Source organism: Oncorhynchus kisutch, linkage group LG3 (genome assembly GCF_002021735.2).
Source record: "Oncorhynchus kisutch isolate 150728-3 linkage group LG3, Okis_V2, whole genome shotgun sequence".
In the NCBI taxonomy this organism is placed as follows: Eukaryota; Metazoa; Chordata; class Actinopteri; order Salmoniformes; family Salmonidae; genus Oncorhynchus; species Oncorhynchus kisutch.
In genome coordinates, this window is record NC_034176.2 from 1,946,818 (window position 1) to 1,965,719 (window position 18,902).

Below are 18,902 nucleotides of genomic sequence, written 5' to 3' on the forward strand. Positions count from 1 at the left end.
TAACCTGCCATGTTAATTTTCCTGTCCTGCCATGTTAATGATCCTAACCTGCCATGTTAATTTTCGTGTCCTGCCATGTTAATTCTCCTGTCCTGCCATTTTAATGATCCTAACCTGCCATGTTATTTATCCTAACCTGCCATGTTAATGATCCTAACCTGCCATGTTAATTCTCCTGTCCTGCCATGTTAATTATCCTGTCCTGCCATGTTAATTATCCTAACCTGCCATGTTAATTCTCCTGTCCTGCCATGTTAATGATCCTAACCGGCGCCCCAGGGCGAGATCTCACTGGCAAAAAAATGTCTAGTTGGGGCGGGTGGGGCAAGTGGGACAGAACAACAAGTAGACCAGAGCCAGTTGTTCCCCTCTCTGACGTTAGCATTCCAGATGTTATGGAGGAACCGTGGGCACCTTAGAGAGGAAACGACGCACTTACGCAGACAGGAACCTTGACTCTTTTTTTACAACGGTAAACGGACTGAGTAAACTATCTTATTTATCCACCATAAGCTCTAGTCAGAAGCCTGTGCAGCGCAAGTGAAAAGTTAAAACTGCTTCGAAATCACCAGATTATTTCTGATTGGAATAGCTGGATCAAATGTAAACCGTGAACTAGAGTTCTGATTGTGTTTTTAACTATACAATATTGAGCATATGAGTGGACTGTCATTACAATTACAACACATGAATCTGGTAAAATGATATTTGTCATGTAGCTAGCCACTGATTGGCTCTGAATTCCCTGTCAGCATACAGTCAATGCTATGATAAACACTTTTGGAGCTAAGTAGTACTCTCAAATCATATCCTGATGTTGACAGCAAATCGGAGTTGAATTAATAACATGGTTAACTTAACTAGCTAACATACATTTTGAGAAAACAAGTTATATTAAGTGGCAAGCTGTCTAAATTTAGCAACATTTGGTGGTCAATGAGACTGAGAGCTTGGCCCAGCGGTGTCCAGTTTAGGGGGGTGCCGGCAGGGTTGTCCTTGTCCCATCGCGCACTAGTGACTCCTGTGGTGGCCCGAGCGCAGTGCACGCTGACACGGTCGCCAGGTGTAATATTGACATATTGGCAATTCATTTGACAAATGTATGGAATTATTACTCTATAACTGGCTAACAAACATACAGTGTAGATAAATTATTCAAATGCATAATTTTTTTACACAATATCTTATCGCAACCTTTGCGTGATTGACCAACTACCTGACCAAAAATGTCTGACCTTTATCCCTTCGTAAGGTTCATCCCAGTTCTAGTATCATAATTCCCTCATTATATAGCCACGTCTCTCTTAGTGTATCAAAAATACAAAATGTAGTCTGCTGTTATTAGTTGTTGTTTTAAGAAGGGTTTTTAAAAAACAGGAAGAACGTTGCCTGTCGCATTTTAATGCTATACAGTGCGTTTACATTTACTTTGTCTACAGTTATATTCTTCAAAATCAATCATGTATCAAAGTCCCAAAAAACAGGATGTAGCAAACACAGATTGCCTCTTTAATAAAAATAACGTGTCAAAAGTTTTTCAAAAAGTAATTATGTCTTGTTAACCCAGCTGTCAGCTGTTTGACTGGCCTTATAAGCCACAGCTAGAGAGGAAACCCTCTCTATCGATGGACTGAAGTTAATAGCATTGATTGTGGATATTGTGTTTTGTCTCGACAGGGACTCCAGTGAATCGTATTCCTATCATGGCCAAGCAGGTGTTGGATCTGTACACGCTCTACAAGCTGGTCACAGAAAAAGGCGGCTTAGTGGAGGTCATCAATAAGAAAATATGGCGTGAGATCACCAAAGGCCTCAACCTCCCTACCTCCATCACCAGCGCAGCGTTCACCCTGCGAACACAGTGAGTGACGCTCTGTACACCATACATTAACACAGTGAGTGACGCTCTGTACACCATACATTAACACAGTGAGTGACGCTCTGTACACCATACATTAACTCAGTGAGTGACGCTCTGTACACCATACATTAACACAGTGAGTGACGCTCTGTACACCATACATTAACACAGTGAGTGACGCTCTGTACGGGTACACCATACATTAACACAGTGAGTGACGCTCTGTACGGGTACACCATACATTAACACAGTGAGTGACGCTCTGTACACCATACATTAACACAGTGAGTGACGCTCTGTACACCATACATTAACACAGTGAGTGACACTCTGTACACCATACATTAACACAGTGAGTGACGCTCTGTACACCATACATTAACACAGTGAGTGACGCTCTGTACACCATACATTAACACAGTGAGTGAAGCTCTGTACACCATACATTAACACAGTGAGTGACGCTCTGTACACCATACATTAACACAGTGAGTGAAGCTCTGTACACCATACATTAACACAGTGAGTGACGCTCTGTACACCATACATTAACACAGTGAGTGAAGCTCTGTACACCATACATTAACACAGTGAGTGACGCTCTGTACACCATACATTAACACAGTGAGTGAAGCTCTGTACGGGTACACCATACATTAACACAGTGAGTGACGCTCTGTACACCATACATTAACACAGTGAGTGAAGCTCTGTACACCATACATTAACACAGTGAGTGACGTTCTGTACACCATACATTAACACAGTGAGTGAAGCTCTGTACACCATACATTAACACAGTGAGTGACGCTCTGTACACCATACATTAACACAGTGAGTGAAGCTCTGTACACCATACATTAACACAGTGAGTGACGCTCTGTACACCATACATTAACACAGTGAGTGACGCTCTGTACGGGTACACCATACATTAACACAGTGAGTGAAGCTCTGTACACCATACATTAACACAGTGAGTGAAGCTCTGTACGGGTACACCATACATTAACACAGTGAGTGAAGCTCTGTACACCATACATTAACACAGTGAGTGAAGCTCTGTACGGGTACACCATACATGAACACAGTGAGTGAAGCTCTGTACGGGTACACCATACATTAACACAGTGAGTGAAGCTCTGTACGGGTACACCATACATTAACACAGTGAGTGAAGCTCTGTACGGGTACAGCTTACATTAACACAGTGAGTGAAGCTCTGTACAGGTACACCATACATTAACACAGTGAGTGAAGCTCTGTACGGGTACACCATACATTAACACATTGAGTGAAGCTCTGTACAGGTACAGCTTACATTAACACAGTGAGTGAAGCTCTGTACGGGTACACCATACATTAACACAATGAGTGAAGCTCTGTACGGGTACACCATACATTAACACAGTGAGTGAAGCTCTGTACACCATACATTAACACAGTGAGTGAAGCTCTGTACGGGTACACCTTACATTAACACAGTGAGTGAAGCTCTGTACGGGTACACCATACATTAACACAGTGAGTGAAGCTCTGTACACCATACATTAACACAGTGAGTGAAGCTCTGTACACCATACATTAACACAGTGAGTGAAGCTCTGTACGGGTACACCATACATTAACACAGTGAGTGAAGCTCTGTACGGGTACACCTTACATTAACACAGTGAGTGAAGCTCTGTACGGGTACACCATACATTAACACAGTGAGTGAAGCTCTGTACACCATACATTAACACAGTGAGTGAAGCTCTGTACGGGTACACCATACATTAACACAGTGAGTGAAGCTCTGTACACCATACATTAACACAGTGAGTGAAGCTCTGTACGGGTACACCATACATTAACACAGTGAGTGAAGCTCTGTACGGGTACACCGTACATTAACACAGTGAGTGAAGCTCTGTACGGGTACACCATACATTAACACAGTGAGTGAAGCTCTGTACGGGTACACCGTACATTAACACAGTGAGTGAAGCTCTGTACGGGTACACCGTACATTAACACAGTGAGTGACGCTCTGTACGGGTACACCATACATTAACACAGTGAGTGAAGCTCTGTACACCATACATTAACACAGTGAGTGAAGCTCTGTACGGGTACACCATACATTAACACAGTGAGTGAAGCTCTGTACGGGTACACCGTACATTAACACAGTGAGTGAAGCTCTGTACGGGTACACCATACATTAACACAGTGAGTGAAGCTCTGTACGGGTACACCGTACATTAACACAGTGAGTGAAGCTCTGTACGGGTACACCGTACATTAACACAGTGAGTGACGCTCTGTACGGGTACACCATACATTAACACAGTGAGTGAAGCTCTGTACACCATACATTAACACAGTGAGTGAAGCTCTGTACGGGTACACCATACATTAACACAGTGAGTGAAGCTCTGTACGGGTACACCATACATTAACACAGTGAGTGAAGCTCTGTACACCATACATTAACACAGTGAGTGACGCTCTGTACACCATACATTAACACAGTGAGTGAAGCTCTGTACGGGTACACCATACATTAACACAGTGAGTGAAGCTCTGTACGGGTACACCATACATTAACACAGTGAGTGAAGCTCTGTACACCATACATTAACACAGTGAGTGAAGCTCTGTACGGGTACACCATACATTAACACAGTGAGTGAAGCTCTGTACACCATACATTAACACAGTGAGTGAAGCTCTGTACGGGTACACCATACATTAACACAGTGAGTGAAGCTCTGTACGGGTACACCATACATTAACACAGTGAGTGAAGCTCTGTACGGGTACACCATACATTAACACAGTGAGTGAAGCTCTGTACGGGTACAGCTTACATTAACACAGTGAGTGAAGCTCTGTACGGGTACACCATACATTAACACAGTGAGTGAAGCTCTGTACGGGTACAGCTTACATTAACACAGTGAGTGAAGCTCTGTACGGGTACACCATACATTAACACAGTGAGTGAAGCTCTGTACGGGTACACCATACATTAACACAGTGAGTGAAGCTCTGTACGGGTACACCATACATTAACACTGGAGATAACCTGCTTCGGCTTATTTGACTAATACCTTATTCCGTTTTGTTCCTACAGTAGTGAAGCAGAACCAGTAGCCTTGCAGAGTACTAGAACAACTTGTGTGTTGGAACCGCATAAAACATATGTTTAATGTGTTAGATATGCGTGTGTTAGATTCAAAGGAGTCAAAGCTGATTCCCAGATTGAAATGTCGTCTCTTATGTGTGGTACTTAATCAGCAGGTTAAGGAAATGAAACCCTACATTTAATTCAGAATAATATGTCAGCATAATATTCTATAAATAATGTTCTATAAGTTATCTAACACCCAGACTGCTGTTCTTCTCATAAATACATATTGAATCACCACTGCTGTACAACACTGTCATTAGGATTTAGCTGAGTATTGATAGGCACAATAACATATATTTTCTACTCTGATGGTGTGAGTATTACTACCATTACAGCCATTCTAACCTGCAAGGATGGATGGTAATGATGGGGTTGGAGTAGAGGGGCATTCACGTGTCTAGTCCGGATCACAGTGGAGAGGAGAACAGCAGAGAGGTTAAACATCGACCCTTCACTCTGTCTAGTCCAGATCACAGTGGAGAGGAGAACAGCAGAGAGGTTAAACATCAACCCTTCACTCTGTCTAGTCCGGATCACAGTGGAGAGGAGAACAGTAGAGAGGTTAAACATCGACCCTTCACTCTGTCTAGTCCAGATCACAGTGGAGAGGAAGCCATTGCATCATCCTCAACGCAGTTTCCTGTTCTTCTGGCCATCCTAGAGAGCAGGGCTTATGTAGTGTTAAGTTGAAATGCTAGGGAACAGACAACAATAGACCATTTTATGTAATTATTTCACCTTTATTTAAGCAAGTCAATTACTGCTCCCCGAGAATTTTCAAAATGTTAACCAGGTGTGTCCTGTTTAATGGTAAAGGTATTAGAGGTATTATGGAACCAGGTGAGTCCTGTTTAATGGTAAAGGTATTATAGAACCAGGTGAGTCCTGTTTAATGGTAAAGGTATTAGAGGTATTATGGAACCAGGTGAGTCCTGTTTAATGGTAAAGGTATTATAGAACCAGGTGAGTCCTGTTTAATGGTAAAGGTATTAGAGGTATTATGGAACCAGGTGAGTCCTGTTTAATGGTAAAGGTATTATAGAACCAGGTGAGTCCTGTTTAATGGTAAAGGTATTATAGAACCAGGTGAGTCCTGTTTAATGGTAAAGGTATTAGAGGTATTATGGAACCAGGTGAGTCCTGTTTAATGGTAAAGGTATTAGAGGTATTATAGAACCAGGTGAGTCCTGTTTAATGGTAAAGGTATTATAGAACCAGGTGAGTCCTGTTTAATGGTAAAGGTATTGTAGAACCAGGTGAATGTGTCTCTGACTGACTGCAGAGTAAATGGCAGGTGTTTGTCCCAAATGGCAAGCAGCATGGTCAGCATGGTCAGCATGGTCAAATAATAATAAGGCAGAACAGTTGAAACTGGAGCAGCAGCACAGCCAGGTGGACTGGGGACAGCAAGGAGTCATCATGTCAGGTAATCCTGGGGCATGGTCCTAGGGCTCAGGTCCTCCGAGAGAGAGAAAGAAAGAGAGAATTAGGGAGAGCATATGTGGGGTGGCCAGTCCTCTTCTGGGTGTGCCGGGTGGAGATTATAACAGAACATGGCCAAGATGTTCAAATGTTCATAAATGACCAGCATGGTCGAATAATAATAAGGCAGAACAGTTGAAACTGGAGCAGCAGCACGGCCAGGTGGACTGGGGACAGCAAGGAGTCAGTCATCATGTCAGGTAGTCCTGAGGCATGGTCCTAGGGCTCAGGTCCTCCGAGAGAGAGAAAGAAAGAGAGAAGGAGAGAATTAGAGAACGCACACTTAGATTCACACAGGACACCGAATAGGACAGGAGAAGTACTCCAGATATAACAAACTGACCCTAGCCCCCCGACACATAAACTACTGCAGCATAAATACTGGAGGCTGAGACAGGAGGGGTCAGGAGACACAGAAATAGTTGGTGATTTAATTTGTTAAACTGTTTCCAGAGTATATGACGTACCTCTCCCCTTATCAATGTGCAAAGAAGGGTCTGAGCTCCATACTAAAGTAATAAAACTACTATGATTATAAACAATTTATTATAAATGTACAGCCAAGATGTTGTTTACTATTATTTACACTTAACATTATATTTTGTATAGGTTGGCTGTTAACAGTCACCATCTGTAATAAATGACATAATGTAGCCTTGTTAACAGTTACCATCTGTAATAAATGACATAATGTAGCCTTGTTAACAGTTACCATCTGTAATAAATGGCATAATGTAACCTTGTTAACAGGTACCATCTGTAATAAATTGCATAATATAGCCTTGTTGACAGTCACCATCTGTAATAAATGGCATAATGTAGCCTTGTTAACAGTCACAATCTGTAATAAATGACATAATGTAACCTTGTTAACAGTCACCATCTGTAATAAATGGCATAATGTAGCCTTGTTATCAGTCACCATCTGTAATAAATGACATAATGTAGCCTTGTTGACAGTCACCATCTGTAATAAATGACATAATGTAGCCTTGTTAACAGTCACCATTCTCTTGCAGTAAAATGTTGTGAAATGTCCTCCTCATACTGTTCCTGTTCCCTTCCTGCAGGTATATGAAGTACCTCTACCCTTACGAATGTGAAAAGAGGGGTCTGAGCTCCCCCGGAGAGCTCCAGGTAGCTATCGACAGCAACCGCCGTGAGGGACGTCGTCAGAGCTACGGGTCGGCCATCTTTAACTACTCTCCAGTAGGGACTCCCTCCATCCTCTCCTCCCCCAAGATGAGCATGTCTCACCTGGCCATGTCCACCTACAACGGAGTACACCTGACCCAGGGACACAACATCAAGAAAGGTGAGACACAGAGTACTTTGCTTCCTGCTTCCTGTCGTGTGACAAGAAGAACCTGGTATGCTGCTGCTGTGGTAGAGGTAAAGGTAGCTGTGAAGATCCATAAATACAATGAGTTGTAGTTGCTTGGTGTGGATGTGGTTGGCTCCACTCCAGGCTCACCTAGCAGGTAATTTAAATATAGAGAATGAAATAGAATGACAAAAAGGAAGTGTTGTGGTTTGTCTGGGATTCATTCAGCCTGACCCCCCCCCCCCCCCCCGTCCACTCAAAACCACAGCATTTCTACTTATTTTTTATCTCATAGTACTGTCACACCATTCAGTTCTTTATGTTACCTCATAGTGCTGCCACACCATTCAGTTCTTTATGTTACCTCATAGTGCTGCCACACCATTCAGTTCTTTATGTTACCTCATAGTGCTGCCACACCATTCAGTTCTTTATGTTACCTCATAGTGCTGCCACACCATTCAGTTCTTTATGTTATCTCATAGTGCTGCCACACCATTCAGTTCTTTATGTTACCTCATAGTGCTGCCACACCATTCAGTTCTTTATGTTACCTCATAGTGCTGCCACACCATTCAGTTCTTTATGTTACCTCATAGTGCTGCCACACCATTCAGTTCTTTATGTTATCTCATAGTGCTGCCACACCATTCAGTTCTTTATGTTACCTCATAGTGCTGCCACACCATTCAGTTCTTTATGTTACCTCATAGTGCTGCCACACCATTCAGTTCTTTATGTTACCTCATAGTGCTGCCACACCATTCAGTTCTTTATGTTACCTCATAGTGCTGCCACACCATTCAGTTCTTTATGTTACCTCATAGTGCTGCCACACCATTCAGTTCTTTATGTTACCTCATAGTGCTGCCACACCATTCAGTTCTTTATTTTACCTCATAGTGCTGCCACACCATTCAGTTCTTTATGTTACCTCATAGTGCTGCCACACCATTCAGTTCTTTATGTTACCTCATAGTGCTGCCACACCATTCAGTTCTTTATGTTACCTCATAGTGCTGCCACACCATTCAGTTCTTTATGACCTCATAATGCTGCCACACCATTCAGTTCTTTATGTTACCTCATAGTGCTGCCACACCATTCAGTTCTTTATGTTACCTCATAGTGCTGCCACACCATTCAGTTCCTCTTCCATCAACAGATATTTCTCACCAACACAAAGCAAGATTTAATGTACTGCACTATCTATTTGAGAGACAAGATAGCGTGATAACACCTACCACAGAAGGAGAAGTTAAAGTTATTTTCATGGGTCTAATGATTTCACAATCACTACTCCCCACCAAGACACAATGGCACACTGGCGTCCATTCACTCACATAAAACCTGCGGGCAGTCTGGTCATCGCTGGGAAGCGGAAACATCTTGCAGGACTTCCTCATACTCATGATGCCCTGCTGCCAATTTCCTCACTGCATCACAGAGGAACGAGAGGGGGAGAGGGGGAGAGAGGGAGAGAGAGAGAGAGAGAGAGAGAGAGAGAGAGAGAGAGAGAGAGAGAACTATCCAATTACATTGAATGAACTACAGGACAAAATACAAACCCTCCAACCCAACACGTCCTGTGGTGTTGATGGTATTCTCAATGAAATGATCAAACATACAGACCACAAATTCCAATTGGCTATACATAAACTCTTTAACATAATCCTTGGCTCTGGCACCTTCCCCAATATTTGGAACAAAGGACTGATCACCCCAATCCACAAAACTGGATATAAATTTGACCCCAATAACTACCGTGAGATATGCGGCAAACAGCAACCTAGGGAAAATCCTCTGCATTATCATTAACAGCAGACATCCTCAGTGAAAACAATATGCTGAGCAAATATCAAATTGGCTTTTTACCAAAGTACCATAAGACACGTATTCACCCTAGTTGACAAACAAACAAACAAAAAAAGGCAAAGTCTTCTCATGCTTTGTTGACTTTAAAAAAGCTTTAGACTTAATTTTGCATGAGGGTCTGCTATCCAAATTGATTGAAAGTGGTGTTGGGGGAAAAACATACGACATTATAAAATCCATGTACACAAACAACAAGTGTGCGGATAAAATTTCTTACAAATTACAAATTTCTTTCCACAGGGCCGTGGGGTGAGACAGGGATGCAGTTTAAGCCCTACTCTCTTCAACATATATATCAACGAATTGGCGAGGGCACTACAACAGTCTGCAGCACCCTGCCTCGCCCTACTAGAATCTGAAGTCAAATGTCTACTGTTTGCTGATGATCTGGTGCTTCTGTCCCCAACCAAGGAGGACCTACAGCAGCATCTAGATCTTCTACACAGATTCTGTCTGACTTCGGCCCTGACAGTAAATCTCAGTAAGACAAAAATAATGGGGTTCCAAAAAAGGTCCAGTTGCCAGGACCACAAATACAAATTCCATCTAGACACCGTTGCCCTGGAGCAGGTATTCTCAAACTGGGGTATGTGTACCCCCAGGGGTACGCACAGTGCCATCGGGGGTATGCCAAATAAAAATGTGATTCACATTTATTTATTTTTATAATAAAATACAAAAAAAACATTCTTCACATTTTCAAATAGTTTTTTTCTCACCTGAGTAGCCTCGTTTCACTGCCAAAAATAAAATAAAATATATTTATATTGCCCTTCTTACATCAGCTGATATCTCAAAGTGCTGTACAGAAACCCAGCCTAAAACCCCAAACAGCAAGCAATGCAGGTGTAGAAGTACGGTGGCTAGGAAAAACTCCCTAGAAAGGCCAAAACCAAGGAAGAAACCTAGAGAGGAACCAGGCTATGAGGGGTGGCCAGTCCTCTTCTGGCTGTGCCGGGTGGAGATTATAACAGAACATGGCCAAGATGTTCAAATGTTCATAAATGACCAGCATGGTCAAATAATAATAATCACAGTAGTTGTCGAGGGTGCAACAGGTCAACACATCAGGGGTAAATGTCAGTTGGCTTTTCATAGCCGATCATTAAGTGTATCTCTACCGCTCCTGCTGTCTCTAGAGAGTTGAAAACAGCAGATCTGGGACAGGTAGCACGTCCGGTGAACAGGTCAGGGTTCCATAACTGCAGGCAGAACAGTTGAAACTGGAGCAGCAGCACGACCAGGTGGACTGGGGACAGCAAGGAGTCATCATGCCAGGTAGTCCTGAGGCATATTCACAAAATGGGACAAACACCAAATTGACAATTTGCAAAAAATATCCTCAGTGTACAACATAAAACACCAAATAGTGCATGCAGAGCAGAATTAGGCCGATACCCGCTAATTATCAAAATCCAGAAAAGAGTGATTCAATTCTACAACCGTCTAAAAGGAAGTGAAGCCATCACCTACAGAGAGATGAACCTGGAGAAGAGCCCCCTAAGCAAGCTGGTCCTGGGCTCTGTTCACAAACACAAACAGACCCCACAGAGCCCCAGGACAGCAACACCTGACCACTGTGAGTGACCCAAAATTAAGGCAAGGTTTGACTATGTACAGACTCAGTGAGCCTTGCTATTGAGAGAGGCTGCTATAGGCATACTGGTTCTCAAGAGAAGACAGGCTATGTGCACACTGCCCACAAAATGGAGGTGGAAACTGAGCTGCACTTCCTAACACAGGTGTGAGTGTTGACGAGGACAAGGCTGGAGATCACTCTGTCATGCTGATTGAGTTTGAATAACAGACTGGAACCTTCAAAAGGAGGGTGGTGCTTGGAATCATTGTTCTTCCTCTGTCAAACATGGTTACCTGCAAGGAAACACGTGCCGCAACATTGCTTTGCACAAATAGGGTTTCACAGGCAAGGATATAGCTGACAGTAAGATTGCACCTAAATGAACCATTTATCTGATCATCAAGAACTGCAAGGAGAGCGGTTCAATTGTTGTGAAGAAGGCTTCAGGGCTCCCAAGAAAGTCCAGCGAGCGCCAGGACCATCTCCTAAAGTTGATTCAGCTGCAGGATCGGGGCACCACCAGTACAGAGCTTGCTCAGAAATGGCAGCAGGCAGGCAGGAAAAAATCAGGGACAGACTGATATTCTGCAAAAGGTACAGGGATTGGACTGCTGAGGACTGGGGTAAAGTCATTTTCTCTGATGAATCCCCTTTCAGATTGTTTGGGGCATCCGGAAAATAGCTTGTCCGGAGAAGACATGGTGAGGGCTACCATCAGTCCCGTGTCATGCCAACAGTAAAGCATCATGAGCCCATTCAGGTGTGTGGTTGCTTCTCAGCCAAGGGAGTGGGCTCACTCACAATTTTGCCTAAGAACACAGCTATGAATAAAGACTGGTACCAACACATTCTCCGAGAGAAACTTCTCCCAATCATCCAGGAACAGTTTGGTGACGAACAATGCCTTTTCCAGCATGATGGAGCACCTTGCCATAAGGCAAAAGTGATAACTAAGTGGCTCGGGGAACAAAACATCGATATTTTGGGTCCATGGCCAGGAAACTCCCCAGACCTTAATCCCATTGAGAACTTGTGGTCAATCCTCAAGAGGCAGGTGGACAATCAAAAACCCACAAATTCTGACAAACTCCAAGCATTGATTATGCAAGAATGGGCTGCCATCAGTCAGGATGTGGATCAGAAGTTAATTGACAGCATGCCAGGGCGGTCTTGAAAGGTCTTGAAAAAGAAGGGTCAACACTGCAAATATTCACTCTTTGCATCAACTTCATGTAATTGTCAATAAAAGCCTTTGACACTTATGAAATGCTTGTAATTATACTTCAGTATCCATAGTAACATCTGACAAAGATATCTAAAGACACTGAAGCAGCAAACTTTGTGGAAATTCATATTTTCGCATTCTTCAAACTTTTGGCCACAACTGTACTTTAAACTATCATTATAACACTGTACATAGCCAGAATATGACATTTGAAGTGTGTGATGTTTACTGTTAATTGTTTATTTAACTTGCTTTGGTAATGTAAACATATGTTTCCAATGCCAATAAAGCCCTTTGAATTGTTTTCAAGAGAGCAGTGTGAGTTGCAGCCTGTAGTATTGCGCCATAGGGATAGCCTAAGTACCAGTCTGTTTGTACTCTATAGCCAAATCTTTTTCACTCTTTTGGCAATAAGCCACAAACAGACCGGCACCCAGGCTACCATAGGGATGGCTATTTTGGGGGGGGGGGGGGGGGTCACTAAGATGATTTGAAAGAGGACAAATGCCTGTTTGTGTGTGTGTGTCTTAATGTTTCAGTGACAGGCACAATGCTGTGACCTGACTGGTGAATGTAATGACATTTTAAACACAGGGTGGTGTGAAGACACAATGCTTAGGAAATTTGATTTCCTTGTAAAGAATTTGCCTCTCATGTTTTGGCTGCTCATGCTATAATTTCCCACAGTTTGAATATCAATAACCATTAGTGAGATCCTTAATGTTTCTACTGCCATCTATAATCACTTCTACTGCCATCTATAATCACTTCTACTTCTACTGCCATCTATAATCACTTCTACTGTCATCTATAATCACTTCTACTGCCATCTATAATCACTTCTACTGCCATCTATAATCACTTCTACTGCCATCTATAATCACTTCTACTGCCATCTATAATCACTTCTACTTCTACTGCCATCTATAATCACTTCTACTGTCATCTATAATCACTTCTACTGCCATCTATAATCACTTCTACTGCCATCTATAATCACTTCTACTTCTACTGCCATCTATAATCACTTCTACTGCCATCTATAATCACTTCTACTTCTACTGCCATCTATAATCACTTCTACTGTCATCTATAATCACTTCTACTGCCATCTATAATCACTTCTACTGCCATCCATAATCACTTCTACTTCTACTGTCATCTATAATCACTTCTACTGTCATCTATAATCACTTCTACTGCCATCTATAATCACTTCTACTTCTACTGCCATCTAGAATCACTTCTACTGTCATCTATAATCACTTCTACTGCCATCTATAATCACTTCTACTTCTACTGCCATCTATAATCACTACTACTTCTACTGCCATCTATAATCACTTCTACTTCTACTGCCATCTATAATCACTACTACTGCCATCTATAATCACTTCTACTGCCATCTATAATCACCTCTACTGCCATCTATAATCACTTCTACTGCCATCTATAATCACTTCTACTTCTACTGCCATCTATAATCACTTCTACTGCCACCTATAATCACTTCTACTGCCATCTATAATCACTTCTACTTCTACTGCCATCTATAATCACTTCTACTGCCATCTATAATCACTTCTACTGCCATCTATAATCACTTCTACTGCCATCTATAATCACTTCTACTGCCATCTATAATCACTTCTACTGCCATCCATAATCACTACTACTGCCATCTATAATCACTACTACTGCCATCTATAATCACTACTACTGCCATCTATAATCACTACTACTGCCATCTATAATCACTACTGCTGCCATCTATAATCACTTCTACTGCCATCCATAATCACTACTACTGCCATCTATAATCACTACTACTGCCATCCATAATCACTTCTACTGCCATCCATAATCAGTTTGTGACCATGTCTACAGTAGCCTACAGAATGCTCATTCTGGGGTTGAAAAGAAAAGATGCATTTCTGAGATGAATTTCTGAGATCTGAATGAAAGAAAAAATGTACAGTAAATCAATAAAGTATATTTTTTCTTTGTGTTCCCTCAGAGGACGGCCTGATGTCGGGAGGTCTGCCGGGCCGTGTTGGGGAGATGTCTCTGGGAGGGCACCACGGGGCGGCTGCAGCGTTGGAGCAGCTGAGGGAGCCGCCGGAGAGCGGGGAGCCGCCGGAAAAGAAGAGGATGTCGATGGATCAACAGAGGCTCATGCAGCATGCGCTGCAGCAGAACCTCCTCGCCATGGCAACGCAGCTGCCCATCAAGTTAAACAACGGAGTTGAGAGGATGAGAGGTAATATAACACTTTATTCACTTTCAAACGCATATTATTAAATGACATGTGTATTGTATCTATATGGCTGAGAGGCTGAGCGATGAGACCAATCAACACAGTTACATTATTAATGTGACCAATCAACACAGTTACATTATTATTAATGTGACCAATCAACACAGTTACATTATTAATGTGACCAATCAACACAGTTACATTATTAATGTGACCAATCAACACAGTTACATTATAAATGTGACCAATCAACACAGTTACATTATTAATGTGACCAATCAACACAGTTACGTTATTATTAATGTGACCAATCAACACAGTTACATTATTAATGTGACCAATCAACACAGTTACGTTATTAATGCAACCAATCAACACAGTTACGTTATTAATGTGAACACACTTCTATCTGTCATTAGGTCCAGTGCTGTAAAACTGATGCAATTATGATGTATACCTGTGACAATGAATCATTTCAAAACACACAGAGGAGCACTTAGAGATCAGTGAGCGTAATTTAGAGATAACGCCCCTGTAACACACCCTAAACCCACTTGCTTAATATCAAGATAAACCCCAATTTCACCTGCGTTTGTGCTATCAAGTTGTTAAGAGTTTAATATAACCCCTCCCCCCAAAAATAACACCGTATCCTTGACTCATTTTGTTGTGTATCTGTAGGTTGGAGGTGTAGGACTTCATTAACTGAGTGATTTATATACAACGCGTGCTATGTATTCCTCTACTGACATGTGCTTGGTGCGTCACTGATACTGTTATATACCTGGGGGGTTTAGCTGTGTAGCATAGCTGGTGGTATGTCCACGGCAAGTAATGGTATTTCACCATATGATAGTTGGCGTATCATTGTGAAATACCTGAGCCACTGTCGTAACATGAATCATACAATCTGCCGTCTGGTGTCTGATGACTGTTGTGAAGAAATACTGCTCCGTTATCAGAGAGGGAAAATACTAGATGTCATGAGTCAGAACCTGCAGCGCTGCCGCCCGCCCGCTCTGTTGATGGTTCTTACGTCAAGACATAAGTCATACTTTACTGAGTAAAAGAGCCTAAAGGAAGAATGAGGGGCCTATCTGCTCAGGTGTGGTTTCATCTCTCTCTCTACATGACTGCCTCTCAGGCAGTAATTATAATAGTGGGCTTTGCTCTGAAGCTTAATGGTAGGATGAGTCAGAATCTTTCACTGGTAAATTCCTATACTGGCCGACCGACCAGTCTGGCTGGGCTGGAACCCAACATATAAACACTAATTTACAGATGACATCAAAACACTATTATTAAATACGGCCCGACAGGCTGGAGAACGCCTGCAAAATGTTCTGTAATAGTGATGCTGCTATGAAATAAAGGTTTTAAAATCTAAACTATTAAATGATACAATAATATCAAATGAATGATTTTGATATTTAAACTGAAATTAAACCGTGTGTGTTTATGTTATTATCATTTTGTTTTGATTGTATCACTGCACGCCAAGCCTGGTTTTCACAAGTACACTTCTATCCAAGTCCTCCTGCCTGCCTGTCTGCTATGATTCATCCGTCTGACACAGTCTCCTCAGGGAGATAACCCACTGGCCATTACTGACATGTACAAATCACTGCTACATCTGTTGACAGCTCTGTCTGTCTGTTTCTCTCTCTCTCTCTCTCTCGCTCTCTCTCTCTGTCTCTCTCTCTCTCTCTCTCTCTCTCTCTGTCTCTCTCTCTCTCTCTCTCTCTCTCTCTGTCTCTCTCTCTCTCTCTCTCTCTCTCAGAACTCTTTTAATAAACTGCTCCTTACCCTGTCACTCTAGGAGTTATCGCCAATACTCTGCCCGAGCGCTCTTCTCCTGCTCCTTGTGTTCCCTTTCTAAATGCTGATATTGAGTTTTCCTCTCTCTCTCTCCTCCTGACAGATGACAGACAAGAGACTCCATTGAACCTGTCTACCAGCGGCATTAGCAGCATCAACGTGTCAATAGAAATAGATGGAGTTGTCTACACAGGTAAATAGAGGGTCCGTTTGCTGATGTAATTGCAGGCAGGAAATTCAATAAGTTATAGCAGTGCCCTGGTGTTTAGTCATCCAAGCAATTTGATGTCTTTGCTATTAAATCCATTGTAATGAAGTGGCAGTTCAATAGAGTTAAAAAAATAGGTAAATATCTCAGAATTTGAGGCTGTGGAGGTCGATGGGGCTTATGGTTTTAGATGTGCCAGGGAGAGAAGCCTAGGCGATTTAGCCTCGACGCCTCCCGCCCATTCGCACACCACCTCCTATTCTGTCTTCTAGTGATTGGTCGTTTGTGATTGGTCTTCTAGTGATTGGTCATTGTAGGTGAACGTTGGGAGCCGGCTTGCATATCGGAAGAGCCGAATCTATTTATAAAATTAAAAATATACTGTGGGGCAAAAAAGTATTTAGTCAGCCACCAATTGTGCAAGTTCTCCCATTTAAAAAGATGAGAGAGGCCTGTAATTTTCATCATGGGTACACTTCAACTATGACAGACAAAATTGGAGAAAAAATTTAAGAAAATCACATTGTAGGATTTTTTTATGAATTTATTTGCAAATTATGGTGGAAAATAAGTATTTGGTCAATAACAAAAGTTTATCTCAATACTTTGTTAAATACCCTTTGTTGGCAATGACAAGAGGTCAAACGTTTTCTGTAAGTCTTCACAAGGTTTTCACACACTGTTGCTGGTATTTTGGCCCATTCCTCCATGCAGATCTCCTCTAGAGCAGTGATGTTTTGGGGCTGTTGCTGGGCAACACGGGCTTTCAACTCCCTCCAAAGATTTCTATGGGTTTGAGATCTGGAGACTGGCTAGGCCACTCCAGGACCTCGAAATGCTTCTTACGAAGCCACTCCTTCGTTGCCCGGGCGGTGTGTTTGGGATCATTGTCATGCTGAAAGACCCAGCCACGTTTCATCTTCAATGCCCTTTCTGATGGAAGGAGGTTTTCACACAAAATCTCACGATACATGGCCCCATTCATTCTTTCCTTTACACGGATCAGTCGTCCTGGTCCCTTTGCAGAAAAACAACCCCAAAGCATGATGTTTCCACCCCCGTGCTTCACAGTAGGTATGGTGTTCTTTGGATGCAACTCAGCATTCTTTGTCCTCCAAACACGACGAGTTGAGTTTTACCAAAAAGTTATATTTTGGTTTCATCTGACCATATGACATTCTCCCAATCTTCTTCTGGATCATCCAAATGCTCTCTAGCATACTTCAGACGGGCCTGGACATGTACTGGCTTAAGCAGGGGGACACGTCTGGCACTGCAGGATTTGAGTCCCTGGCGGCGTAGTGTGTTACTGTTACGGCTTTCTTCCGTCGAAGGAGAGTCGGACCAAAATGCAGCGTGGTTAGTTCGATACATGTTTAATCAATGAATAAACACGAACAAATACAAAAACAAGAAACGGAACGTAAAAACCTATACAGCCTGTCTGGTGAATACAAACACACAGAGACAGGAACAATCACCCACAAACACACAGTGAAACCCTAAACAGCCTGTCTGGTGAATACAAACACACTGAGACAGGAACAATCACCCACAAACACACAGTGAAACCCTATACAGCCTGTCTGGTGAATACAAACACACTGAGACAGGAACAATCACCCACAAACACACAGTGAAACCCTATACAGCCTGTCTGGTGAATACAAACACACTGAGACAGGAACAATCACCCACCAACACACAGTGAAACCCTATACAGCCTATCTGGTGACAACTAACACAGAGACAGGAACAATCACCCACCGAGACAGGAACAATCACCCACCAACACAGTGAAACCCTATACAGCCTGTCTGGTGAATACATACACACTGAGACAGGAACAATCACCCACAAACACACAGTGAAACCCAGGCTACCTAAATATGGTTCCCAATCAGAGACAACGAGAATCACCTGACTCTGATTGAGAACCGCCTCAGGCAGCCATAGACTATGCTAGACACCCCTACTCAGCCACAATCCCAATGCCTACTAAAACCCCAATACGAAAACACAACACAAAATAAACCCATGTCACACCCTGGCCTGGCCAAATAAATATATAAACACAAAATACTAAGACCAGGGC

The 18,902-nt window shown here is 42.5% G+C and overlaps 1 protein-coding gene across 1 annotated transcript in view; it reads left to right on the forward strand.

Moving 5' to 3' along the window:
* Positions 1 to 18,902, forward strand: part of LOC109881625 (AT-rich interactive domain-containing protein 3A) — a 165,819-nt gene that overhangs the window by 138,067 nt on the left and 8,850 nt on the right. The window contains exons 5-8 of the mRNA XM_031816554.1: positions 1,678 to 1,861; positions 7,592 to 7,836; positions 14,542 to 14,784; positions 16,703 to 16,792. Of these exons, the coding sequence (XP_031672414.1) occupies positions 1,678 to 1,861; positions 7,592 to 7,836; positions 14,542 to 14,784; positions 16,703 to 16,792 (762 nt within the window). The remainder of the gene's footprint in view (positions 1 to 1,677; positions 1,862 to 7,591; positions 7,837 to 14,541; positions 14,785 to 16,702; positions 16,793 to 18,902) is intronic.